This window comes from Gossypium arboreum, chromosome 12 (genome assembly GCF_025698485.1).
Source record: "Gossypium arboreum isolate Shixiya-1 chromosome 12, ASM2569848v2, whole genome shotgun sequence".
NCBI classification, from domain to species: domain Eukaryota; kingdom Viridiplantae; phylum Streptophyta; class Magnoliopsida; order Malvales; family Malvaceae; genus Gossypium; species Gossypium arboreum.
Window position 1 is genome coordinate 18,120,184 of NC_069081.1, and position 27,222 is coordinate 18,147,405.

The following is a 27,222-nucleotide window of genomic DNA, read 5'->3' on the forward strand; positions in this document are numbered from 1 at the left end:
TCAATTGACTAAGTCTACTCATTTTATTCTAGTTCGAACGGACTACTCTCTGCAAAAGTTAGCGAAGCTTTATATCTCTAAGATTGTAAGACTACATGTAGTTCTTATTTTGATAATATCTGATAGAGATCCTTGCTTCACTTCTCGGTTCTAGAAGAAATTGCACAAGGATCTGGGTTTGAGATTGGACTTCAGTACTGCGTTCCATCCTCAAACCGATGGTCAATCTAAGAGGGTGATTCAGATACTGGAGAATATGCTTCAAAGCTGTGTAATAGATTTTTGAGGTAGTTGGGAGGATTATCTGCCGCTAGCTGAGTTCGACTACAATAACAGTTTCCAGTTGAGCATTTAGATGGCATCTTACGAGGCTTTGTATAGTCATAAGTGTCGTACTCTGCTATGTTGGACTGAATTGGGTGAACGTCGGGTTTTGGGTCCTGAATTGGTTTCTAAGACCGAAGATAAGGTTAGACTTATTTGGGATCGTCAGAAAGCAGCTTCTGATGGACAAAAGTCTCATGCAAATCTAAAGATGAGAGATATTGAGTACTCTGTAGGTAACTTCGTCTTCCTTAAGGTTTCTCTATGGAAGAAAGTTCTGAGATTTGGTCATAAGGGCAAGTTAAGCCCTAGGTTCATTGGGCCGTATCATATTTTGAAGCGTGTGGGACCAATCGCTTATCAATTGGAACTACCTTCAGAGTTAGATCATATCCATGATGTATTTTCCATCCAATGTTGAGGTGGTATCAGTCTGATCCATCTCATGTTGTCTCTGTTGAGGAGATCGAGGTTAGACTGGACTTAAATTTTGAGGAGGAGTCGGTTCAGATTCTGAATCGAGATGTTAAGATTCTGAGGAAAAAGCTCATTTCGTTAGTAAAGGAAATCATGACACTGAGGAAGTCACGTGGGAACCTGAGGACTTGATACGTCAGCAGTAGCCTCATCTATTCTGATCAGGTAAATTTTGAGGTTGAAATTTATTTTAGGGGGTAGAGTTGTAACGCCCTAAATAATTTATGTCTGCTTCTATAAATATCTTACAAAAATGTGTATCTCCTTTAGTGGTTAAGTGTCCTGGGTGTGTGTATAAGGTCTTGGGTTCAAGTCTCACCTTTGCCAAATTTTATTATTTCAAGATCCAAGCCTTACCCTTATTGGGTGGGCTTATATAAAATTGTCTATAAATTTATATCAAAATGAGCTTGCTGGTTCGAGTGGTAAGGGAGTTAGTATGTTGGAGGTCCTGTATTAGAATCCCTGCATTAGCATGGGTGTTAATTTTTGCTCAGCTGACTGATAGAGTTTTGGTTGAGCTAAAAGTCTGAGGAGGTTGTAAGTTAGTAAGTTAGTGGGAGAAAAATAAGGGATTTGGGATATTTTTGGTTTATTCATTTTTTTCAAAAATTATCTCTTTCCAAAAAAAAACTGACATCAATTTTGTTCTGCCTTCCTCTACTCTGTCGTTTTTCTTCTCTTTTGATTCTTCTTTTTGTCCTGTTCTGATTTGTTGTCAATCTTGGTATTTTTGCTTATTCATTTTCCTTTGATTGTTTGGTAAGTGGGATTCGAGTATTTGTTTTGAAGGGTTCATTTTTCCAAATTACCGATTAGAACCTTATTTTCTATTTTGGCAGCAGTATATCGAGTAGAATAGGACTCTCCTTTGGCAGAATAGTAGTCGAAATCGCTCAGGGTGGTTGGGTAAGTGTTGAGAACTTGATTTGAACCATTTTTTTTTGGTATAATCGAGGTTTAAAACTGATTTTAGGAGTTTATTGTGTTGATTTTAGGTGCTGTGTGGCTCGAGAGTATTTTTCGCATCAAAATCGTACCAGGTGTGTTCCCAAAACGTAGAAAAATTAGTTTCGGAGAAAGCCAAAAAACCTTATTGTCGACGCCTCACGGGCGTGTGGCTGGCTGTGTGCGAGACACGGCTGTGTGATTAACAAGAGCATGGTCATACGCAAGACATAACCGTGTGGTGGTATGAGTATGGTCGTGTAGACCATACGGGCTAGGCCAAATTAGGCATGTAGGCCTACACAAGCATGTCACACGAGCATGTGGGTTTTGGGCCAGGCCGTGTGGGCCTACACGAGCATATGGACCCATTTTTCTGAAATTTTCCCTAGGGTCACACGAGTTGTTCTGATCAACTATGAGCCTACCGTAGGGTCGGTAAGGGCTAACCAAACCCTAAAATTATGTGATTTGATAGTCTGATATTCTGCTCTGAGTATGACACTGTTTTGCCTGTTTTGCATGTCTATTTAGTCTGATGTATATATATATTTGATATCGGTAATGAGCATGTAAGCATGATAATTCTGATTTTGTATTTTTGACTGGGATGGAATTTATATATATGGAGGAAGTGTTCTGTATGGCGATCATCGCCTATATTTTAGCAGCTTGGCTACACATTATCTGATATGTGTCATAACAGCACGATATGGTGTGTGGGGATGGGTGGGTGTTTTTAACCCCACATGGTGTGTTGGGATGGTTGAAGTTGGTGTGTAGAGGATGGGGCTAGGATTCTGTATATCTGCTCTACATATCTGTTTCTGTTGTCTGAATCTGTAAAGGACTTAGGTCCGAATCTGAACCTGAATCTAATTGTGTATGTGATTTCTGTATGTATAGCATGTCTATTTCTGTTAGGTTACAGAATGATTTTACGAAAACTCACATTCGTTTGTCTGTTCTGTTCAGGTAATCCACAGACTTAGACGTGTCGGTGCAACGGAGGCTAAACGGTGACCACTTGATCTAGAACTATTTTAATTTAGTAATCTATGGTTTTTATTCATGATTCTGGTTTTATTTGGGAGTTGGTAATTTTTTTGGGACTCCCGAACTGTTGGTTTTTATTTTGGTTTTGGATGCATTTTTGACGTTTTCATTACAATGCTTGTCTAAAATCACGGTTTTACGAAAACAAATATTTTCTAAAAACACGAATTGCCTTTTTAAAATATAACGGTTTTAAGACTTCCACTGTAAATTATGTTTTAGTAAATGAACTAATTAAATGACATTTTCAGTAATAATTATGAATGATTACAAGTTATAAAAGTTGAATGGTTTATCGAAATAACTCAGTTTTCAAAACCCATTCTTTGTGACATCTCTAGATTTGGTCATAACGTCTAGGTCAGGTTTAGGTTTGGGGTGTTACAGCATGCCATTTATATCCGACCCTGCTTGAATAGTTAATAAGTAACATGTTTCTCGATTTGATTCAACATACCAAATCCTCAATATCGAAACCAAGTTTTCATCAATCCATTATCATGCATCTATCAACACTATTCATTTCTTAAATCAATTCGATTCAATATATAATTCAGTGTACATTATTTACATAACTATCAAATTTAAGTCTAATTTTACAACTAAACATTCAATCACATCCATTCAATTCAATTAACGTTTCACACAAATTTCCAAAGAACTAACTCATCTATCAACTTACCATATGATACAATGTTTATATGCAACAATTTAAATAGTTTGGATTATAAAAATATAAATCGTGAATTCCGAGCTATCTGTCGACAATTTTATCTTTTCATTTGTTTTTTGAGGGATCCAGTTCAACATTAGCTATGCATTAAAACAAAAAGACATTTCATCAATATAAAATTAAATTTTTTTCATTCAATTTTTAATTTATGCAACTTTTGCATTGTATTCAATTTATTCTCTAAAATCAGGACTAAATAATTTTAACAATTTGTGCATTTCAGTCCCTATTACACAAAATCATCAATTGACTTTACAATTTAGTCATTTTTCACTTCTAACCTAAAAATCTATCAAATTGGTCCCTAAAAATTTAAATATTCAACTAAATTAACATATTCAAATTTTAACAATAACAAAAAATACAACATGGGTCAGCTAGCTCGTAGTACCAGGATTCCAAAGACATAAAATTATAAGAAAATAATCTAAATTGACTAACCAATTGAAGCTTGAAAGGTTTAAACCCTATTGGCGTGCATCATTCCCCCTTTCCTTTTTGCTTCGAAAACTACGGGATGAAATGAGAATAATATTTCTCTTTCCATCCACTAATATCATCTTTTATTTCTTTTTGTTTTATTTTATTCTTTTAACAATAAGTTAACTAAATTTTATAATATAAAATATAGATAATAAGTTTTAACCCACCACTCATATATATTCATATATAATGGTTTATTTACTTTATAATTCCTATATATTAAATTCCAATTGTAATTCCTTAATAATTTTTACTTTGGTTACTTACACGATTTAGTCTCTATACTCTAATTAAACACTATTTTGACAAAATTACCTATCTAAAATTTAATTCACTCCTAACATAGCTTCTTAAATACTTTTATTCGGTTTATGAAAATGGGGTCCCAAAATCATACTTTCCAGTACCACTAACTTCCGGGGTGTTACATGTTTTAACCCATATAGTGTCTTTTTCAACCTTAGGCGTTTATTTTCTTGTCCTTGGACATTGTATCCTATTGGTTGCTCAATGTAAACTTCCTCTTCTAAGAAACCCTTAAGAAATGTCGATTTTGCATCAAGTTGATATATTTTCCACTTCATTTGAGCCGTCAAGGACATAAGCAACGAATTGTTTCCATTCGAGCAACGGGTGCAAAGACTTCATCATAATCGATCCCATGCTTTTTCTTATAGCCTTTAACAACCAGCCTTGCTTTGTACCTCACCATTTCTCCACTTGCATTCTCCTTTTCCTTGAAAATCCACTTGACGTTGATAGCTTTATGACCTTTTGATAGTTCAGATAACTCCCAAATGTTGTTTTTCTCAATAGGTTTTATTTTTTCATATATTGGTAGTCTCCATCTTTCGTCATTTACGGTATCATCAAAGTTAAGTGGCTCACTATCTACAAATAGACAAAACAAATCATTAATAACTTCAGTAGCATCATACAAGTCATAGATACTTCTCATTTGTTGAGGTCTTTCACTCGAGCTTTCTTCGGAAGTTGAATTCATGGATGGAGCAGGTGAAGATAGAGGAGTCATGGCTTGCACTAGTGCCATAGTGTCTTGTTCTTTCTCAAAAATAAAGAATGAAATCATAAGATTGTTCTTCTTGTGCCTCCCAATTCCAACTTGCTTATTCATTGAACTCAACATCTTAGCTTATAATAATCCTTCCATTACTTGGGTTGTACAACTTGTAGCCTTTGGAGTTTAAGTCATAGCCAATGAAAACATATTTTGAACTTCGATCATCAAGCTTCGATCTATCTTAGTCAGATACATGTGCATAAGAGATGGTACCAAACACTCATATAGATGTCTAACACTTGGCTTTCTTCCACTCCATGCTTCTTAAGGTGTTATACCATTCATGTTCTTTGTTGGCAAGTGGTTGGACAAGTAAACTGCACAAGAAACAACTTCGGCCCAAAATTCCTTGGGCATATTCTTTGCCTTCAACATACATCTAGCCATGTTAATAATAGTTGCATTTTTTCTTTCCACTAAACCATTTTTTTGAGGTGATCTAGGCACTATTAAAGGAAGACAAATTCCATGTAGTTCACAAAAATCATTGAATTCATTGGAAGTGAATTCGCTTCCTCATCAAACCTTAAAAATTTTATCTTATAGCCACTCTCCTTTTCAAAAAGAGCTTTGAAAGTTTTTAATACAACAAAGGCTTCAGATTTTTGCTTCAAGAAGTAACCTAAGTCTTTCTACTATAATCATTAAAAAAAAAAGAAGTATTTACTTTTACTAAATGATGGTGGATTGATTGGTCCACACATATCGGTATGAACAAGTTGAAGAGGCTCGATTGCTCTTAATGTTGCTTCTTTGGAAAAGCTTGATCTTGCATACTTACATAGAAGACACACCTCACATAGTTGATTAGGATGGCTAATGGTTGAATTCCTTTAACCATCTTCTTTTCTCCGAGAACTTTGAGTGCTCCAAAATTCAAGTGACCAAACCTCATGTGCCAACACCATGCTTCACCCTTTAAACTAGCTTTTAAGCACATTACTTCAATTTTCTTGAGATTTAACATAAACATTCTATTCTTCGACATGGATACTTTAGCAACCAAGTTGGAATACTAATCTCTTAGCTAAAGGAAACAATCTTTCAAGTGAATTTCATAGCCGCATTTAAGAAGTTGTCCCAAACTCAAAATATTGATTTTTAACTTGGGAACATAGTAAACATCGATAATAAGGCTATGACCACCATCTTTTAGAGAAATTAAAATGGTACATTTCCCTTGGATTTTGACTTTCGAAGAGTCTTCATGTTAGAATTAAGTGACCCAAATTCTTATTTAAATAAAATACGATGGAAAATAAAATAAAAGTAAAATCCATATAGAACTAGACTTCTTTTATTTTATTTTAGAATAAGGTTTTTAAACCTTATTAAACTCCATCTATTTTATATTGATTAGGATAAGGTGTTTCAATCCTACTAGAATATGGCTTTGCAAGCTTATAAATAGACATAGTCTATTCCTCTTGTATTTGAGTAAAAATTTTTCGACATAGTGAATTTTCTTCTCCTCCTCGTGGTTTTTTTCCGAAAGGGTTTCCACGTAAAATTTATGTGTTCTTTATTTTTATTTATTTTATTCTATTTTATTTTTCACAAATTGGTATCGAGCTTAGGGTTATTCATCTCGATCACGGTAATGGCGTCTTTGAAGTATGAAATTCATTTGTTGGATCGCAACACCGATTTGCGTTGTGGCAAATTAAGATGCAAGCGTTCTTGCACAAATGGATCTAGAGGATGCCCTGCTAGGATAGATAAGATGCCTTCGACATTAACAGATGAAGAGAAGAAGCGTAAGGATCGAAAGGCATTAACACAATTACATCGCATTTGTCCAACGAAATTTTGCAGGATGTGATGAAAGAGAAAACCGCATTGCATTATGGAAGAGGCTAGAAATATGTATGTCGAAAACTCTAACAAGCAAGTTGCATATGAAGCGGCGTCTTTATGCTCATCGTTTGGAGGAAGGTGCGTCGTACACGAACACTTAATGAGTGTTTAAAGAAATTCTCTCAAACTTGGAGGCCATGGAGGTTCAAGATGATAAGGAAGATCTAGGGTTGATTCTACTTTGTTCGTTGCCCCCGTCTTATTCAACCTTTAGAGACACGATTTTATATAGCCGCGAGTCTCTCACAGTTGATGAGGTTTATGATTCTTTAACCTCGTATGATAAGATGAAGCATCTTGTGGTTAAACCCAACTCTCAGGGAGAGGGTCTCATTGTTCGTGGGAGACAAGACCGGAATGTTGATGATGATCGTGGTAGAACACAAGAACGGAATCCTCGTGGTAAATCTAAGGGTAGATCGAAATCTTCAAACAGAGGTAAAACTTGCAACTTCTGCAAGAAGAAAGGGCACATTAAATCTGAGTGCTATAAGCTACAAAATAAGATTAAAAGGGAGGTGCGAATCAAAAGGAAAACAACCGAAAATTCCGGTGAAGGCGATGTTGTAGAAGACTACAGCGATGGTGAACTTCTAGTTGCTTCATCAATGATTCTAAAGTAAGGCGAGTGGATACTTGATTCAGTGCACCTTCCACATGAGTCCCAATCGGGATTGGTTTACAACTTATGAAACGAGATCTGAAGGTGTTGTTTTGATGGGAAATAATGCTTCATGTAAAATCGCGGTGTTGGAACAATTAAAGTTAAGATGTTTGATGGAGTTGTCGAACACTTAGTGACGTGCGGCATGTTCCGAATTGAAAAGAAATTTAATTTCGTTGAGTACTCTTGATTCAAAAGTGCAGATACACAATTTGAAAGTGGGGTTTTAAAGATTTCAAAGGGTCCTTGTTGTGATGAAAGGGCAAAGAAAGATTGCCAAGTTATATGTTTCTGAGGTTTTTTATTCTTGGTGATGCAATTGTCGCTTCCTCTTCCTTGTCGATGATGATATTACTAAACTTTGGCATATGCGCCTAGGGCATATGAGTGAGAATGGCATGGCGAATTAAGCAAAGAGGACTTCTTAATGGGCAAGGAACTTGCAAACCGAATTCTGTGAGCACTTGTGTTTTGGGAAGCAAAGAGAGTTCGATTCACTAGAGGAATCCATAACACGAAGGAAACGTTGGAGTATATCCATTACGATCGTGGGGGCCGCCCGAGTGCCTTCGAGAGGTGGAGCTAATTATATGCTAACCTTTATTGATGATTTTTCTAGAAAAGTTTGGGCGTTCTTCCCGAAGAAAAGCGATGTGTTTTCCACATTTAAGTCTTGGAAAATTATGATTGAAAAGCAGACGGAAAAGCAGATAAAATACCTCCCATGCACAATGGCTTAGAGTTACGCTCGATGAGTTTAATAGATTGTGCAAGTCGAAGGATCATGAGACACTTGACGATTCGTCATACTCCACAACAAAAGCGGCGTTGCGAGCGAATGAACGAAGCGATCATGGAGAAGGTTCGATATATGTTGTCAAATGCCAACTTACAAGTCATTTTGGGCGAAGCGACCTCTCTTGCATGTTTTTGATCAACCGATCTCCATCCGTTGCCATTGAGAAAAAGACGCCACAAGAGGTATGGTCCGTAATCCTGCTAATTATTACGATTTAAAGATTTTTGGGTGTCTGCGTATGCTCATGTTGATAATGGAAAATTGGAACCAAGATCCATTAAATGCGTTTTCTTGGTCATAAAGTGGTGTAAAAGGCTATAAGTTATGGTGTCTGAAAATAGAAAAGTTGTGATTAGCAGAGATGTTGTTTTGATGAAACCGCTATGCTACCTAACTTATCTCTTAAAGACTCTTCCAATAAAGAAAACCAAAAGCGGTGGAGCATCGATTAATACGAATCAACTCCTCAAGCCGATACAAAAATTGAGAATAGAGTTGCTTCTTCACCGCAATACTCTATCGCCAAAAACAGGACAAGAAGAGAAATTAAACCTCCAAAGAAGTATGCCGAGGTTGATCTAGTTGCTTATGCTTTAAATGTGGTGAAGATATAGATGCGAATCAAGAGCCATTTAATTATTCGAGGCGATTAGTTGTGAAGACTCGAAAAGTGGATGTTTGCTATGCAAGAGGAGATGGAATCACTCCACAAAAATGAACATGGGATCTTGTAAAACTTTCTAAAGGTAAAAAGGTCATTCGTTGTAAATGGGTGTTTAAAAAGAAAGAAGGGACTCAGGAGTTGAAGAACCCGGATATAAAGCAAGGCTTGTTGCAAAGGGTTACTGATCAAATTCGAGTGGACTTCACAGATGTGTTCTCTCCGGTTGTTAAGCATAGTTCGATTCGAGCTTTGCTTGGTATTGTGGCCATGCATGATTTGGAGCTTGAGCGGTTAGATGTAAAAGCGCATTTTGCATGGAGAACTTGAGGAAGATATTTACATGCAACAACCAGAGGGTTTTATAGTCTCGAAAAAAAGGACTATGTTTGCTTTGTGAAAAAGTCCCTTTACGGTTTGAAAACAGTCACCAAGACAGTGGTACAAGAGGTTTGATTCCTTTATGACTTCTCATGATTTCAAAAGAAGTAGTTTTGACAGTTGTGTCTACTTTAAGAAAAACAGTGATGGTTCTTTTGTGTATCTACTTCTTTATGTTGATGACATGTTGATAGCGAGAAAAGATAAAGAGAGATAAGAAAGGTTAAAGCCCAACTAAGTGAAGAATTTGAGATGAAAGATTTAGGACCAACAAAGAAGATACTTGGTATGGAGATTCTCGAGATAGAAAAGCAAGTAAATTGTACCTAAGTCGGAAGGGTACATTGAGAAAGTTCTTTTGAGTTCAATATGCAGAGTGCTAAGCTGTTAGTACTCCTTTAGCGACCCATTTCGGACTTTCATCGGCCTTATCTCCTCAATCGATAATGAGATTGAGTACATGTCACATGTTCCATACTCTAGTGCGATGAGGATCTCTCATGTATGCTATGGTTTGTTCACGCCCGATTTATCATATGCGCATCGGCGGTTAGCGAGATACATGGCGAATCACGGTAAAGAACACCGGAAAGCGATTCGATGGATTTTAAGATACTTACGAGGCACTACTAATGTTTGCTTACAGTTTGGAAGAACTAAAGATGGAGTTATAGGGTATGTTGATGCTGATTTTCTTGGAGACCTTGATAGAAGAAGATCTCTCACGAGTTACGTCTTTACAATCGGAGGTTGTGCAATTAGTTGGAAAGCCACTTTGCAAACTACATCGCTTTGTCTACCATCGAAGTTGAGTACATGGCGATTCTTGAGGCTTGTAAAGAAGCTATTTGGTTGAAGGACTATTTAGTGAACTCAATGAAGACCTTCAAATCAGACGAGATTTTGTGACGGTCAGAGTGCCATCTTTCTTACAAAAGATCAAATGTTTCATGAGAGAACAAAACACATTGATATTCGGTATCATTTTGTTCGTGATATTATTGCTCGTGGTGATATTGTTGTGAGCAAAATTAGCACTCATGAAAATCCTGCAGATATGATGACTAAGTCACTTCCTATAACCAAGTTTGAGCATTGCTTAGACTTGGTTGGTGTTCATTGTTGAAGTTAAACCCTTAAGGGGTTTTTGGAAGAGGTGAAGAACTTGTTTATTGAAAGTTCGCGATGAAGAACTTGTTCATTGAGAATTTGTGTCAAGGTGGAGATTGTTAGAATTAAGTGACCCAAATTCTTATTTAAATAAAATACGATGGAAAATAAAATAAAAGTAAAATCCATATAGAACTAGACTTCTTTTATTTTATTTTAGAATAAGGTTTTAAACCTTATTAAACTCCATCTATTTTATATTGATTAGGATAAGGTGTTTCAATCCTACTAGAATATGGCTTTGCAAGCTTATAAATAGACATAGTCTATTCCTCTTGTATTTGAGTAAAAATTTTTCGACATAGTGAATTTTCTTCTCCTCTGCCCGTGGTTTTTTTCCCGAAAGGGTTTCCACGTAAAATTTATGTGTTCTTTATTTTTATTTATTTTATTCTATTTTATTTTTCACACTTCAAATGAAACATTGCCTCTAATATTCTCATCAAGCTTCAAAAATGCCTCTTTACATCCATCCATATGGTTGTTTGCTCCATTGTCAAGATACCATATGCTTGCATCATTGCTTTCTTCATTCTTAAGTGCAAACAATAAAGTTGGCTCTTTCACATCTTGTTGATCTTTAATGATATTGACCTTTTTTTCATTTTCGTTGGAATAATTTTGGCATTCCCAAGAAAAATGGCCAAAATTATTACCATTGTAACATTCAACACTAGACTCTTCATACCTCCTTTCATTCGCTCTTCAATAATTACCTCTTCCTCTTCTCTTTGCTCTTCCATGATTTCTAGTTAATGGGCTCTTATTATCGTTGCTTCTATTTTCACGAATACCTCTTCCACGACCTCCTTAGCCATAACCTCATCTTCATCTGTGTCCACAGCCTCAACCTTTTTGGTTCTTTTCTTCTCGACAATCTTTCAAATATACCTTGGCTTTGAGAGCTTGTTCTAAGGACTCATATTGTCCCCTCTTGAATTTGTCTTCTTATTCTTACAACTCACATATTACTTGTCCAATAGTCATGGAGTATCTTTTGAATCAATGACACAAACCACGTAACCAAACTTTGGAACCAAAGAATGAAGGATCTTTTCAATAACATGAACATCTTCTAAGGTATATCCATATCTCTTCATTTGATTAACAATAGCCAACACCCTTGAATAATAGTTCAAAATTGACACAGATTCCTTCATCCGTAAAGTTTCAAACTCACCTCGTAATACTTAGAGTTGAACCTTCTTCACTTTGTCAACTCCTTGGAGAGGAATTTGGAAAATCTCCCATGCTTCCTTTGTGGTTTTAGCATTATCCACTATTATAAACATCGATTCATCCAAAATTGATGGATGAGGATAAGGGCTTGTTGATCCTTATTCCTTGTCCTCGCTAACACATCCCTATCTTGTTGCAACAAATATGCCTCGTCTTGAGGAAAATCATAACCATTTTGTGTGATCTCCTAAACATCTCGTGAGCCAAGTAGAGTCTTCATACAAAAACACCAACTTTCATAGTTTTCTTTTGTAAGATGAGGAAATTGAACCGGAAACATTCCATTGTTGGTCATCTTCTCTCACTACCGAACAAAGCTTTGAATACCACTTTTTTGGATGGAGGTGGAAGAGAAATAGCTTTTGGGAAAGAAATGAACTCACTTTGTATTAAACTTTTTTCTTCTTTCACTCTCTTTTACTGTGCTTCATCACATACAACTATTTATATAGTAGTTGTAAGTGACTATTGGTTTAACACATTCATGTATCCTAGTTAAGTACATGCATGACTACTAGATACATCTATTCTAAATACATTCATTAAACTAGATACATCTACTCTAAATACATTCATTAAGTAAAAGTACATGTAAGTAACGAACAAGTATATTCTAAAATGTTACAAATTATAATATCCAACTGTCCATACCCTTGAACAAATCGGTGAATAACATGTCAAACCTAGGAACCTGCATAACTCCTTCATAGTAGTAGGAAGTGGCCAATCCATAATAATTTTTATTTTTCTTGGTCTCTCTGACTCCACCAATTGAAACAATATGACCCATAAATGATACTTGTGATTGACTGAAGAGGTTATATACCAAGATGTCTTCAAAGAATACTAAAAGAAAATTGATGTAAGTACGGACAAAAGAGGTCATTCATGGTTGCTTAGATAGTTGAGGGGCATTGATGAGGCTGAATGGCATTACGATAAATTCATAGTGTCTTGAATAGGTACAGAAGGCTATTTTGTGAATATTATGAGGGTGGACATGAATTTAGTCATGATTAGAGTGAAGGTCAACTTTTTAAAAAATGATTGCTCCATTTAGTTCATCAGCATTGATTATGGGATATTTATCGATACACATGTACCACAAAAAATATTACTTTTAGATGAGAACAAGACTAGTGAATGGACTTTTATTGGGACGTATAAAACCTGAACTGAGCAATGTGGTGAATTTCTCAACTTTCAAATTTTTGGGAGTAATATTCCTATAGTATAGGATCGTATGTTTGGTGGTTTAGAGTTGGGTATTAGGGGAATGTTGTGTGCATGTTGACGAAAAAGGGGAAATCTTCTAGGTTCGTCAAAAATAGCAGCAAAATTTGTGAGTAGATTTTAGAGTTTTGGTGCAATTGAGGTACCTTAAGCGTCTACATCTATTGAAAGATATTGAAATTGAGGTTTTAGCATTGGGCGGAATCCCTTGAATCTTGTATTGCCATCTATTTAAGTTAAAATTTTATAAAAGTTGGGCCCAATCTGCTTTTATCGTGTTGAGGATGCTAACCACTGAATACTTAAAACAATACCGACTCCACTCATATAAAAAGGATAATATTTTGGGTAATGGCAAGGCTTGAAAGCTAAACTTCCAAATTAACCCAAAGATGATTGCAGTGTACGATTTGTTTGTTTCCAGTCTGTACGCTAAATGTCGGAATGAATTTTGCCGAAACTTGCGTTGAATCTACCAATTGTTCATATGAAAAGTTATGCGTCGAACCACTATCCACAAAATGAAAACCTATTTCCTATTTAATGCTCACTGCAATTTCATGGTGGCATATGAGTTCTTCCATAAAATTGTATGAAAGATATCTCAGTAAAGGAAATTTCTGGGTCAACTTTGGTTGCACAAGAATCTTCTTCTACTTGTTTAGATTTGTCAATTTCCAAGAGTATGAGTATTGCATTACGACATGGATGACCTGGGCTAAACTTTTCATTGCCACGAGAACATAATCCTTTGGTAATGTGGTTTTAGTGTCTAGCATACCATGGTCGTGGGATAGAAGATCGAACCTGATTTTGTGATGTTGGACGGCTTGTAGTTTATGAGGTTGCAGTGTTATTAGGGGCAACAATTGTTAGACTGGGTTTGGTAGTAATAGTCTAAGTACCCCTTTGGATAGGCGGTACTTGTGGTGAGATGGAATCTTTTACCTCACAACTATAGTAACTAATCTTACCACTATCATTGTTTTTAATCTTACCGAAGGTAAACGCACTTCCCATCCAAAAGTAGAGCTTCGAGATCCATGAGAAGTGCTCAGCTTCTGTTCGAACTCAAATGCCAAGCTAATGGCTTTATAGATGAATCGTGGTTTGTGGATTTTGACATTGACCTTAAGATCATTGTGTAATTCGTTAAGACAATTCCCAAAAGATAGTGTTCAAGCCAATTTTTAACACAAATAGAGCATTTAGCAAATTCCTGTTGTATTCTTGTATAGTTCTTGTGTAAAAACCTGTTTTCAATGATGTCAGAAATGGTGATTTTGGAACCTCGTTTCTGATGATCGAGTCAGTAAATGTTATTAATTTATATTTACAAGTTTGTTATAGTGTTATATTGATTTTCCGCCTAAAAATTTTATTGATCGGATAGTTAATTAGGTTGTAAGGATTAAATCGTAAAAATTAATTACTATTGAATTTTTGTAACTAAAAGGCGAGGTTTATCTGGAAAATAGACCCTAGTGTTATGGCATGGCCGGTTAAGACATAAATTTTGGCCTTATTTTTTTTATGAAATTTGGTTAAAAATTAAGAAATAATAATAAACAACAGAAACAAAAGTGGGAAAGAAGAGAATAGTTCCATTCTCATCCTCTCCACGGAAAACCTTATATAATGCATACATGGTATAATAAAAACATTAAACCAAAATACGTTTTCCCATTAAAATTTATAATAAAAAATCATAATATATGTTAAAAATATTTAAAATTTTGAATGATTTTTATTAATAATTTATGTATACAAAATTTGAATATAAAATTATTATTTCAATTTTTCAATTTGAACTTTTATAATTCGAATATATATAAAATTATAAATAAAAATTTTATTTTATTTTCAATTTTTATAATTTTAAATAATTATTAATAAAAAATTATATTTTTAATTTTTAATTGTTTTAAATTTTATATTTTTTAAAAATTGCTGACGTAATATGCATCATCATGTCATGTCCTAGTAGTTCTCGTCAACCACGTCAACACCTTTAACAACCAAACCAGTCAACTAACGGTTTCCGTTAACACAAAACCCTAGTTGATTATTTTCTTTTTTGTCATTAAAGACTTAATAGGGTGCATTTTTTTAAGAGCTTAATTGATTTTTTTTTCATTTTTATTAAAGATGTTTTTACTAGTTAAAACCATTTTAATTTGCTTATATTTTTCATGTAATATACGTGTGTATTCTAGTAATTGTACTTCAAAGTATAATGAATTATTGATACAAATTACGATTCAAATTTTTGAATGATTTTTTCCCTAAACAAAATTGTGTTTAGCTATTTATGTGATATAAAAAGTTTCAGTAGAAGGTTATCTCGTTCAGTTTAAAGTTAATTTATCAAAATATTAATTAAATTAACAAGTGATTGGAAGAAGAGAAATTGTATTTTTTTCTAAGCATTTAAATTGAATTTGAATCTAAAGTTAATATTATTGAAAGGACTTTACTTAAAACTCACTCGACCCAAATAGGATTAAGCTTAGATCATAAAAGAATAATATTTTAATTTTTAACAAATTTATCCATTAAAATTATAAAATAATAAATTTTAAATTTTAACAAATTTATCCATCCTAATTTCACAAAAGAAGTTTCATTCTCTACATATAAAAGAAAAATGAAAACAAATATATGAGATATGGTTGATGGGCCTCTGAACTTTAATTGCAGCCCAACAAAAGGAAAAGAAAAGTGACTTCACTTCTTGGTCTTCTTTGTTTATTATTATTGTTATTGTTTTAGGGTAACTTAGACTACAAGTTACCCAACTATTGCCATTTTTCTTTTTTAGTCATCAAATTATTATTTTTTTAATTTAGTCATTTTGACTCTTTCTTTTTTTGTCACTTAATTATTAATTTTTAATTTAATTACCTAACTAATCGAGATTTTTTGTCTTTTTTTTGTTAATTATCTTAACACTCACATAAGAGGGTAACGTGACAATTGAAGAAATTAATATAATAATAAATTTAACTCTCAATTTTTACATATTATATCAATTTAATCATAATTTAAAAATTAATATTCAAAATTTTAAAATAATATCAATTTGATATTACTTTAAAAATTCAAAGAAATTTATAAATATACATAAATATTTTAATAATATATATAAATAAAAAAAGTGTGATAAATAAACATATACGATTTCAATCGCTGGTACCATCACCGTACAATCCATCGCAGCTTCCCGGAATGTATTTTCACAGCATAATGGCCTTTTTCATACATACTAAATTATTGCAGATTTATAACATAACTATTATTAAACCAAAGAACACTGAACAACGACACCCACAAAACACAGTCACCGGCAAATTCGTTACACCGTAAGGACATTGATAACACCAGAACCAGAAATCCAAAAGAAAAGAAAAGAAATAGCAGAAAAATAAAGAGAAGAAGAGATGCAGAATAGAGGAAATGTAACAGTTCACCTCCTTACATGCTGCTATATAAGAAACAAATAACAGAAAGAATCAACAAATTATATGATAAGTTTTTCCATGCACAAAACGCATCGTTTTATTAAACTTAGTGCGCACCATTTAACTAATGTCCTTCAGCCCACTTGTCATTAGAAATGGTCCATAACAAATACCTTCCCCATGAGAACATCCTTGTCCTCAAAGATTGAAATGAGGGTAAGTAACCTTCAATTTCACCTACAATTCCCAAGTGGCATATTCAGGAAATGAGTTTGCCCATTCAACCAAAACCTCGGTTGTAGCCACATTTCCCCGCTTCACAATTCTTCTGCCTATGATTCGAATAGGTTCCTTGACCTATGAACCATGGTTATCCACCACTGGCAGAAAAGCTTGTGTAAGAGCATTGCTAACATGTTTTTTAAGTTGGAAAACATGGAAGGTAGGATGGACCTTCGATCCTTGTGGTAATTATAGCATGTATGTAACTTTCCCAACCCTATTGTCCACCTTGTATGGCCCAAAATACTTAGGAGCTAATTTTTGGTTTAGCACATTCCTGACCAAATGTTGTCTGTAAAATTTGAGGTATACTTACATTGCAAATTATTGATCTGTTGTGTGCTTGTCAGCTTACTGTCTCATTTTATCTTGGGTCCGTTTTAAATAAAACTTTAATAGTTGTCGAGCAGCTTCTCTATGTTGCAAACTATTATCCACAATAGCCACTAAGGAGACTCCAGCTAAGTAGGGTGTATGGTGAGGGGGGATTGGCCATATAAGGCCTCATAGGGTGTGCTCTGAATAGCCGAATAAAGAGTGAAATTATACCACCACTCAGCTAAGGACAACCAGTTGATCTAGTCTTGAGGTCTCTCTTCCGTCATGCATCGGAGATAGTATTTCAAGCACAGATTAAGCACCTCTGTTTGACTGTCGATTTTTAGATATAATAGAATCAAGCATTCCATGTAACTTGTAAACATTATCCAAGAATAGTTGAGCAACAGTCATGGCAGTATATGGATGCGATAAAGCCATGAAATAGGCATACTTTGTGAGATGATCTACCACAACAAAAATGATATTCTTCCCTTTGGAACAAGGAAAACCTTCTATGAAGTCCATGGACACCAAAGACCAAGCTTGTAACAGATCCGGAGGCGCTACCGTTTCTCACTTGCATTGCTGAAAGATGTCACATTCTCTGACCTCTTTTTTAATATCCTTAGAAAGGCCCTTCTAGTAGAGTTGACTACTGATCCTCTTGGTTGTTGCATGAACTCTCGAATAAACACTTAGTGGACTGTCATATAACAATTAAAACAGTTCTTGCTTCAAATTGAGCACATTACCAACCATCATCTTTCTCCTTCTTCATAAGAATTAACCATCCTAACTATATTTAGGATGTTTGTTGCCCTGCTGCTATATTGTAGTGCATAATTTCTGAAGTTTAGAATCAACCAAGTAAGATGCTTGGACTCGTGAAAGTAGTTGACAGCTAATGGTGCTACTGGTGAGCTGAAACAATTGCCCCTCCTGTAGACATGGCTACCTAGATAAAGCATCAGCAGCAACATTACTCGAACCTCTCCAATATACGACTTCATAATCATAACCAATCATCTTAGTAACCCATTTTCGCTGAAAATGTGTGACTGCGACTTGATCAGCCAAGAATTTTAAGTTGTGATGGTCAGTACGAATTTTAAAATGTCTTCCCACCAGGTAGTAGTGCCATTTTTTAATAGCCAACAAGGCAACCATTATCTCTTTCTTATAGACTGATAAAGTATGGTGTCTAATTCCTAAGGCCTTACTAAAATAAGCCACTGGTTTGCCTAACTGTTGAAGAACTGCTTCTACAGCAAAACCCGACACATCTATATCAATGCAAAATTCCAATTGAAAGTTTGGGAGGACAAACACATGAGCAGTACACAAGGTTGTTTTCAACTATTGGAAGGCTTGAGTTGCTTGTTCATTCCAATGCCAGGCATCCTTCTTGAGTAATTTAGTCAAGGGTCTAGCCATGAGACCATAATCTTTTATGAAACGTTTATAGTACTCGATAATCCAAGAAATCCCCTCAATTCCTTCATGGTGGTAGGCAAAGGCCAATTCTCGGCACAAGTCACCTTGGATTTATCCATGGTAACAATCCATTAGAAAATAACATTCTCCAAATATTCTACTGCCTCCGTCCCAAAACAACACTTATTTCTTCTAACAAAGAGCATATGGTGTCTCAAAATTTGGAAGACTTCACGTAGATAAATCAAATGATCACCCAGAGTAGTCGATTAAACCATGATATCATAAAAAAAACCAAGACAGTCTTTCTTAGCAAGTGCTTAAAATAGAGCTAATCAAAGCCTAAAATGTCAACAGGACATTGGTGAGGCCAAAACGCATCACCAAAAACTCATAGTGACCTTCATGAGTTTTGAAAGTTGTTTTGGGAATGTCAGCTTCAAACATCCTGACTTGATGATAACCAGTTCGTAAATCCAGCTTGGAGAAGATCTTGGCTTGTCCTAATTCATCTAGGAGCTCTTCAATAATAGGAATTGAGAAACGGTCTCTCACAGTCAACTGATTAAGTTGTCCGTAATCTAGACAAAGTATCCATCCTCCATCTTTTTTCTTGACCATTACCACTGGAGAGGCAAAAGGGCTGCAACTATCCATGATGATGCCAGCTTGAAGCATTTCTCTAACAAATCGTTCCAATTCTGATTTCTGCACCATGGGGTATCTATAGGGCCTAACCTTCACTACTAATTTTTCATCCACAAGAGGTATGCGATGGTCTTGAAGTCTTGATGGAGGTAAACCAACCATTTATTGAAAAATACTTCCAAATTCATCCAGGAGCATCTGTAATTCCTTGGACGCGTCTTTTATAGGAGCCACTTACAAATTCAACTGATCAGCACTAGTTATGAAAAGAGTACAAGGGCCCATTTCCCTATGGATAATTGATAGACATTTGGTGGCTTGCCGTTGGCTCATTAATTCAATATCTCCAGGCAGGATGCCTTGAATAATACATTGACTTCCCTTAGAAGAAAACTGCATAACCATTGAGTCAAAATTCAATGTAATTGATCCCAAAAGGAGAAGCCACTAAATTCCCAACACAGTATCACACCCCTTTAGTGGAAGTATCATAAAATCAGCAACAAAACTAGCCCCTTGCACCTCCCACTCCAGGCCATTGCAAACTCCTCGAGTAAACAATTGTCTCCTATCAGCCACTGTTACCCTCACTTATTGTTGTAAGTCAACTGGTAAAGCCAACTTAGTGAGCAACTTAACATCCAAGAAATTATGAGTACTTCCTTAATCCACCAAAAAAATATCTTTGTCGTGCATATGATTGCCTCAAATCTCATAGTGTGAAGCCTTTGTGACCCTTTAATCGCATGAAGAGATAACACTGGTTTTTATTGCTGCTCACCCTCCTGGTTAGACTCTTTCAACTTGTTAGGACATCCAAAAATCTCCTCTACCTCCTCTTGGCCATGAGACTCCAACAGCATCTGATATAACTGACTTTTCACACACTTATAACCAGACTGGTATTTGGCTAAACACAAAAAATAGAGCCCCTTTTTGTTTTCGTTTTACCATCAACACAGGGCTTATACCTCTTGAGGTCCTTTTTGTTTGAGATGATCCTGAAGGTGGTGAATAACCAGATTGAACAACAGAGCTCGATTGGGAATGATGAGGTGTCCTAGCCACAAGGAGTAGGTGATACATTTCCAAAATGAGATAAAGAGTTTAAACTAGTCAACAACCCTCTCTTCGGAAAGAGTTCCAGTATCTCTTCCACCTGTCTAGTAATATGAAGTGCTTTAACTAATGATTAAGGCTTAAATAGTTGTAAATATTTACTGACTTTCAATTTTAGATTACTAACAAAAATACTCAATGTATACAACTCAAATAACAATAATTGCGTTAGGAGACTTATAAACTGATCATAGAATTGATATAACAGCCCGATTTTGGGCCTAGTCGGAATAGTATTTTGGAACCACTAATCCGAGGCCAAATAAAATTATTTTAGTATTATTTTATGTGTTATAATATAATTTTTAAAGTGTATGTAAATTTTGGTAAGTTAATTTTAGCGATTTCTAGTTCAATTTCAAAAAAGGACTAAATTGCGTAAAAGGTAAAAGTTGTGTGTTAATGCCTAAATGTGTTAATAGACTAGAGAACTAAAATTGGAGGCATTTAAAGGGCAATTAGACCCTTTTTAAGTGTGTGGCAGGCCAAGGGGAGACCAATTGGTCAAAAAGCCAAAATTTGTGACTTTTAGGTGTTTTAATTGACTAATTTGTATTAAAATAAGGAAAAAGAAATAAAATGTCATTTTCTCTTTCATTTCTTCTTCTTCCTCATGAAAATGGCAACAAAGAATGGGGGTTTTGATTTTTAAATTTTCAGCCACTTAAAGCCCTAATAAGTAAGTGATCTTTGGTTGTTTCTTGATGATTTTTATATTTTTGGAACCCCTAAAGCATGAGCTTTCATACGAGGGGTCTAGTTTGCAAAATGTTGAAGAGTCTAGGGTTTTTCCATGAGAGTAAATGTGTTGTTTTCTGTGTTTTTATGGAAGATTATGAGTCTTAGTTGTCTAATAAACAACTTTTGTGAAAGAAATTGCATGAAAACACCTTAAAAAGGGCTAGTTTGCCAAGTTGTAGGATAAGGTGTTAGTGTGTGTAATAATGATTTTTGTGAGTTTCCAAAGCTATAAAATGGTTTATCTAGGCTTAAGGAATAAATAAATTGAATAAAAATCATTTTTCGAGCCAAGGGGCAATTTGGTAAATTTGGCAAAATAGAGGGGTTGTGTCAATGGACTAATTTGATTAGTACATTGTTTAATAAGCTAAATGTGATGTTTTAGATGTTGAAAATCGAGATTTGGACTTAGAACGGAAAGAAATCGATTAAGGGATGATTACGTCCTTTTCACCTTTGTGGTATCGAGGTAAGTTCGTATGGTAACAATAATGCAATATCATGCTTGAATTAAAATTCTTTATTGTTATGGCATTAAGTGTATGGCCTAAAATATTAGAAGTTTGTATGAAAGTAATGCTCAATTTCATTATGATGTGCTTAATACTTGATATTGTACAAAATGTGGATGTATGCCTCTATTGGAATTGACTTGTGAGGATTCAATGAAAATGTGATGATATGTGTGCTAGTATAAGACCATGTCCGGGACATGGCATCGACACTAACATGAAACCTCGTATAAGACCATATCCGGGATATGGCAACGATATGTGGATCCATGTAAGACCATGTGAGGGACATGGCCTTGGGCATTCTATTCAGCGTATGATAATTTCGAACATCCTTTAGCATCCTGAGTATTCAACGGGTAATGAAATGGATGATGTGATGAAAGCCCTAAGGAGGGCATGTTAAAGAAGGTATGATTATGTACTTTAATACGAGTTCGTACAGGCATGTACTTGAGTTATGTTACAAGTTGTACAAGTATGTACACTAAGCTTATGAGTAACTTAGCCTTGACAGATTGAGTTACTGCAGTAGTATAACTTTGAAAATACACTAAAAATAGTGGAAAATGATTTAGAAGCTGAATAAAATATGATAATAAAGCTTATTGAGTCTAGTTTCTTATAAAAGAAACCGTGTAAGCAAAAGAATTTCCTATAATGAGATATTCGAAGTTGCATGGGGTAGAGTCAGAATGACTTCGAGATCCCCTGTTCTAATTTTAGAAAATCATTATAAACTATACAAAAATGGTTATGAGTTATTATTTATATGCCTAGAATCCTTAATGAGTCTAGTTTCAATAGAAATAGATGAAAACATTATTTGAGTCCTGTGATATGAGATAATTGAACTTTAATGCAAAAAGGTTTGAACTGTCAGACAGTGAATCAGGGGTAACTTTGAGGAATAAACTGTACTAATTGGCTAAACCAAAAATTTTGGAAAATTTATGGTAGAAAGGTACATGAGTCTAGTTTCAAGAAACATTAATAGAACTTAAGTTGGAGTTTTGTAGCTCCAAATATTATTAATTTAGTCACTATTGCTCAGGAAGACAGTTTGTCATGAACTTGAGTATATGTTGTAAACATTGATAAAACATGTAAATGAGCTGCTAATTGTTTTCATATGAACTTACTAAGCGTAAAGCTTACCCCCCCTTCTTTCCCATTTTCTCTAGGGTTGCCAGGTTTGCTCGGGTTGGAGGCCGTCAGAGATATTATCACACTGTCAAGTTAACGCTATTGGTGTAAGTAATTCCTAGTGTTTTGAATCTATGGCATGTATAGGATTTTAATGTTGAGTAAGTGATATTATGATTTAGCCAAAGGTGTTGGCTTGTATTGAAAAAGTGTTGTAGCCATGTGAATTGGCCTATGTTGGCTAATGATGTTGTGGGCCTAAATGTTTATTCATATTTATGTATGATACTATCTCTTGTGATGTGGCTTATAGCATGTATACCTAGAGATTGAAATGAGATTCATTGATGAGTTAGTAACTGATGCAAGATTAGGTGATTGGTAAATAGTTAATAATGCCTCATGAATGGTTTGTGGAAATGATTATGTATGCTTAGTGATGGACATGAGGTTTGTGATGTAATGATAGTTATGACCAGTATGTGGTAATGATGTGAGCAAATTTTATGATATTTATTGCATAAGAAAATGACTTGAGCATAACACGTTGTAGATGTTTAAGAGCTCATTTATGTCATGTTGTATGTTATTGGATAAGTATGTGTGCACATGTTGTGAGGGTGACAAATGGCTTGGAAAATAGCCTTGTAATTGTCCACACGGGCAGACACACCGGTGTGTGTCTAGACCGTGTGTGACATACGGTCGGCCCCCATGGGCGTGTTGTCCAACCGTGTGTCCCCTGCACCTAAGATTTTCAAGTCAGTATGCATGGTAGTAGTACACGGGCAAGAGACACGGTCATATGTCTCAGCCGTGTGAAGGACACGGTCATAGGACACGGGCGTGTGCCTTGGTCTTGTGGTTTTGGCAGAATGTCTAGGTTTTTGGACACGGGTTCGGGACACGGGCGTGTCCCTAGCACACAAGCGTGTGCTCTATACCCATACGGGCGTATGGAGCCTTGACGCAAGAGATTTTCTAAGTTTTTCATGAGTTCTTAGTTGGGTCTCGAACCAGCCCGGATGTATGTTTTGGGCCTCGTAAGCCCATATATGGGACAGATTGCATGTGAAAAGAAAAGTTTTAAATTGATCAAAATTTTACGGCACGCTTTTTGTGAGATTGATTGAGTTTAAGTCAGGTAACACCTCGAACCCTGTCCCGGCGTCGGGCATGGGCGGGGGGTGTTACAATTGATCCACTTGATAAACCGTAATTTATACATATTTTTATCTTATGCTTAGCCTATTTATGAATGGTTTCTCCTTAGATTTGGTGAATTCAATGCTTCTAATCCTTTAATTTCATGTTTTATACTTAGGAGAACATAGGAGAGTACAAAGAGTGAGAAACAGGTCGAAAACGGAGAAAATGGACCCACATGGGAAATCAACACGGCCTGGACTTTCTCACACGGGCGTGTCACACGGCCGTGTCCCTTTGGCAAGTTTGAAGCACGACTTACACGGGTATACTACAAGCCCGTGCCTGTTCAATAGCCTTGACCACCGGCTGGAGTAATCGCACACGGGCGTGTCACACGGACGTGTCCCTACTGAGCCCAAGTATAACCCTATTCAGAAAATGCCAATTTTGGAGGCTCTGAGGCATTCTAAAACCTATTTAAACATCTGAGGAGGCACTTAGAAGGGGGACACAGAGTAGGAAGCAAGGAATTACTCAAGAAAAGCCGATTGATCCATCTCAGAAGTCGGATTCATCATCAAGACTGAATATCTCCCTTCAAGTTCCTTCAGGAGTTTTAGGTTTTCTTATGTTTTGTTATCTTTATGCTTTTGAGATGTTTTCTTTTATAAGTATGAACTAAACCCCCTAAATACCTAAGGGGAATGAAACCTATGACGGATCTTGTTATTGTTATCTGAATTGTATGATAAATATTTGACTTATTCTTAATTATGTGTTCTTAATTCTTGTTTTGATATTCCAGGATATTGATTCAAGTTAAGCTCTTATTCAGATGAATAGACCCTGTCTAAGAGTAAATTTGTCATAGTTAAGCGAAGTTGGTTGCACACCCAGAGATAGGGTGATAAGATTTTACCGGATTAGGGTGAAACCTAATAAGGGAATCCATAGATCGAGTTAATGCAATTTTAGGGTGTTAATTAGAAAGAGATTTCAATTATTCAACCTAGGGTTAGACGTTATTAGTCTCGAGAGAGATAATAATATAACTTAGGGATTTCTACGGATCAAGTCAAATGAATAAATCGTCTGATTCAAGTCAAATAACAAGTGAAGTCTAGGTGGATTTTTTCCTTGGGTATTGTCTTAATCAATCAAATTTTCCCAAAATTATTTTCCCAAATTTTCTTTCTGTGTATTCTTAGTTAATAATTAGTTTAGATAACCAAACCTCTTAATTTTTAGGCTAGATAATAAAAAGAAAGTAAATACTAGTACTCGTAGTTCCTTTGGGTTCGACAATCCGGTCTTGCTAAACTATAGTACTGTTCGATAGGTACACTTGCCTTAATCGTGATAATCTTAATCGTGATAATAAGTTAGTCTCAAGATCGATTCTTTCATAAATCTTTAAAACCTGTCACGAATATCACGTACCAAGTTTTTGGCGCAGTTGTCGGGGAATTAGAATATTAGGAACACTCGATTTTTATTACTTTAGCCATTTTACTTTTATTGCAATTTAAATTTTTATTTTCTTTTCTAATTCTTCAGACAGGTTTTTCTAGTTTATGACCAGAAGAAACTCTGTTTGATAGTGAGCTCGATCGCACAGTTTGCAGAAATCGAAGAGAAATTAGGCAAAGCTTACGATACACAGAGGAAGAGCAAGAGGACGATACTTCAACCACAACCGAGGAGATGGCTAAAAACCAAGAAAATCCACTACCTCCTGCGATTGCTGTTAATCAAAATTCTGCTCCACGCACTATGTATGATTATGCTAAACCTTCTTTAACATGAACTGAATCCAGCATAGTTAGACCTGCTGTAGCTGCAAATACTTTTAAACCGAAACCTAACACAATTCAAATGATACAACAATTTGTTCAGTTTGATAGTTTGCGGGACGAGGATCCCAACACTCACTTGGCAAATTTCTTAGAGTTTTGTGACACTTTTAAAATCAATGGCGTTTCTGATGACGCCATTCGCCTTCGGTTGTTTCCCTTTTCATTGAGGAATAAGGCTAAACAGTGGTTGAACTCGTTGCCACGAGGATCAATCACTACTTGGGAACAAATGACCGAAAAGTTTTTATTAAAATATTTTCTACCGGCTAAAATAGCCAAATTACGTAATGATATCTATTTTTTTGTACAGATGGATTTAGAAACACTCTATAATGCATGGGAGAGATACAAGGACCTCTTGAGAAGATGCCCTCACCATGGGTTACCACTCTGGTTACAGGTTCAAACCTTTCATAATGGCCTGAATCCTTCAACTCGGCAGATGGTTGATGCAGTTGCTGGCGGGACCATCAATAACAAGACACCTGAAGATGCCTATGAATTTATAAAGGAGATGTCATTGAATAACTATCAGTGGCAAGTCATGAGGACAAAGCCAACGAAAACAACCAGCGTTTATAACGTCGATTCGGTCACCATGCTCTCTAATCAGGTAGAACTCTTGAATAAAAAAATGGATGGTTTTCTTAGTTCTTCACAAGTTCACCCAGTAATGCAGTGCGAAGCAAGTGGAGGTGGATCAAGCAGTTCAGAATATCCACCTTATGGCCACAACATGGAGAACGAGCAGTTAAATTACATGGATAACAATCCTCAATCTCAAAACAATCCTTATAGCAATACTTACAATGTAGGTTGGAGGAACCACCCAAATTTTTCATGGGGAGGCCAAGGGAATCAGAGATCACCACCTCCAGGCTTCCAATAACCACCCTACCAACGAGAGAAAAATCTAAACCTTGAAGAGATGCTAACAAAATTCATCTTAGTGTCAGAAACTTATTTTCAGAATACCGAGATAGCACTTAAAAATCAACAAGCGTCGATCCAAGGGCTCGAAATTCAAATAGGTCAGCTCGCTAAATTGATATCTGAAAGACCACCAAGAAGCCTGCCCAGTAACACTGAATCTAACCCAAGGGAGCAACTCAACACTATTGCCATTCAAGATGAGGAAGGGTTAGTTGCAAAACCAAGGCCAGAAACGGTGGCAAGCAAATATAAGAATGAGGTAGGCCAAAATGACCCAAAGCCGATGAGTACAGAATATAAACCTAGTGTGCCATACCCCAATCTACAAGGAAAGATCGATCAGACGAACAATTTGGTAAATTCCTTAAACTTTTCAAAAAATTACATATTAACTTACCGTTTATTGAAGCCCTTTCGCAGATGCCAAATGCAGTCAAGTTTTTAAAGGAGCTTTTAACAAATAAATGAAAGTTGGATAAGGCGTCGCATGTGAAGTTGAATGCAGTTTGCTCGG

At 35.6% G+C, this 27,222-nt stretch overlaps 2 protein-coding genes and 1 non-coding gene across 3 annotated transcripts; 1 reads left to right on the top strand and 2 right to left on the bottom strand.

Moving 5' to 3' along the window:
• The first annotated feature begins 355 nt into the window (after window positions 1-355).
• On the top strand, window positions 356-933 carry LOC108477547 (uncharacterized). The gene is made up of 2 exons (XM_017780086.1): window positions 356-636; window positions 747-933. The coding sequence occupies exons 1-2, from the start codon at window positions 356-358 to the stop codon at window positions 931-933; spliced, it is 468 nt and encodes a 155-aa protein (XP_017635575.1).
• Window positions 934-11,039: 10,106 nt separating this feature from the next.
• LOC108477548 (uncharacterized) lies at window positions 11,040-11,794 on the bottom strand. The gene is made up of 3 exons (XM_017780087.1): window positions 11,651-11,794; window positions 11,429-11,512; window positions 11,040-11,228 (listed from the first exon to the last, which is right to left on the bottom strand). Exons 1-3 carry the CDS (start codon window positions 11,792-11,794, stop codon window positions 11,040-11,042), a joined length of 417 nt encoding a protein of 138 aa, XP_017635576.1.
• A 14,258-nt stretch (window positions 11,795-26,052) lies between these two features.
• Window positions 26,053-26,159, bottom strand: LOC128286085 (small nucleolar RNA R71). The gene has a single exon (XR_008276630.1). It is a non-coding gene; the product is annotated as a small nucleolar RNA R71 (small nucleolar RNA).
• Between the last annotated feature and the right edge of the window lie 1,063 nt (window positions 26,160-27,222).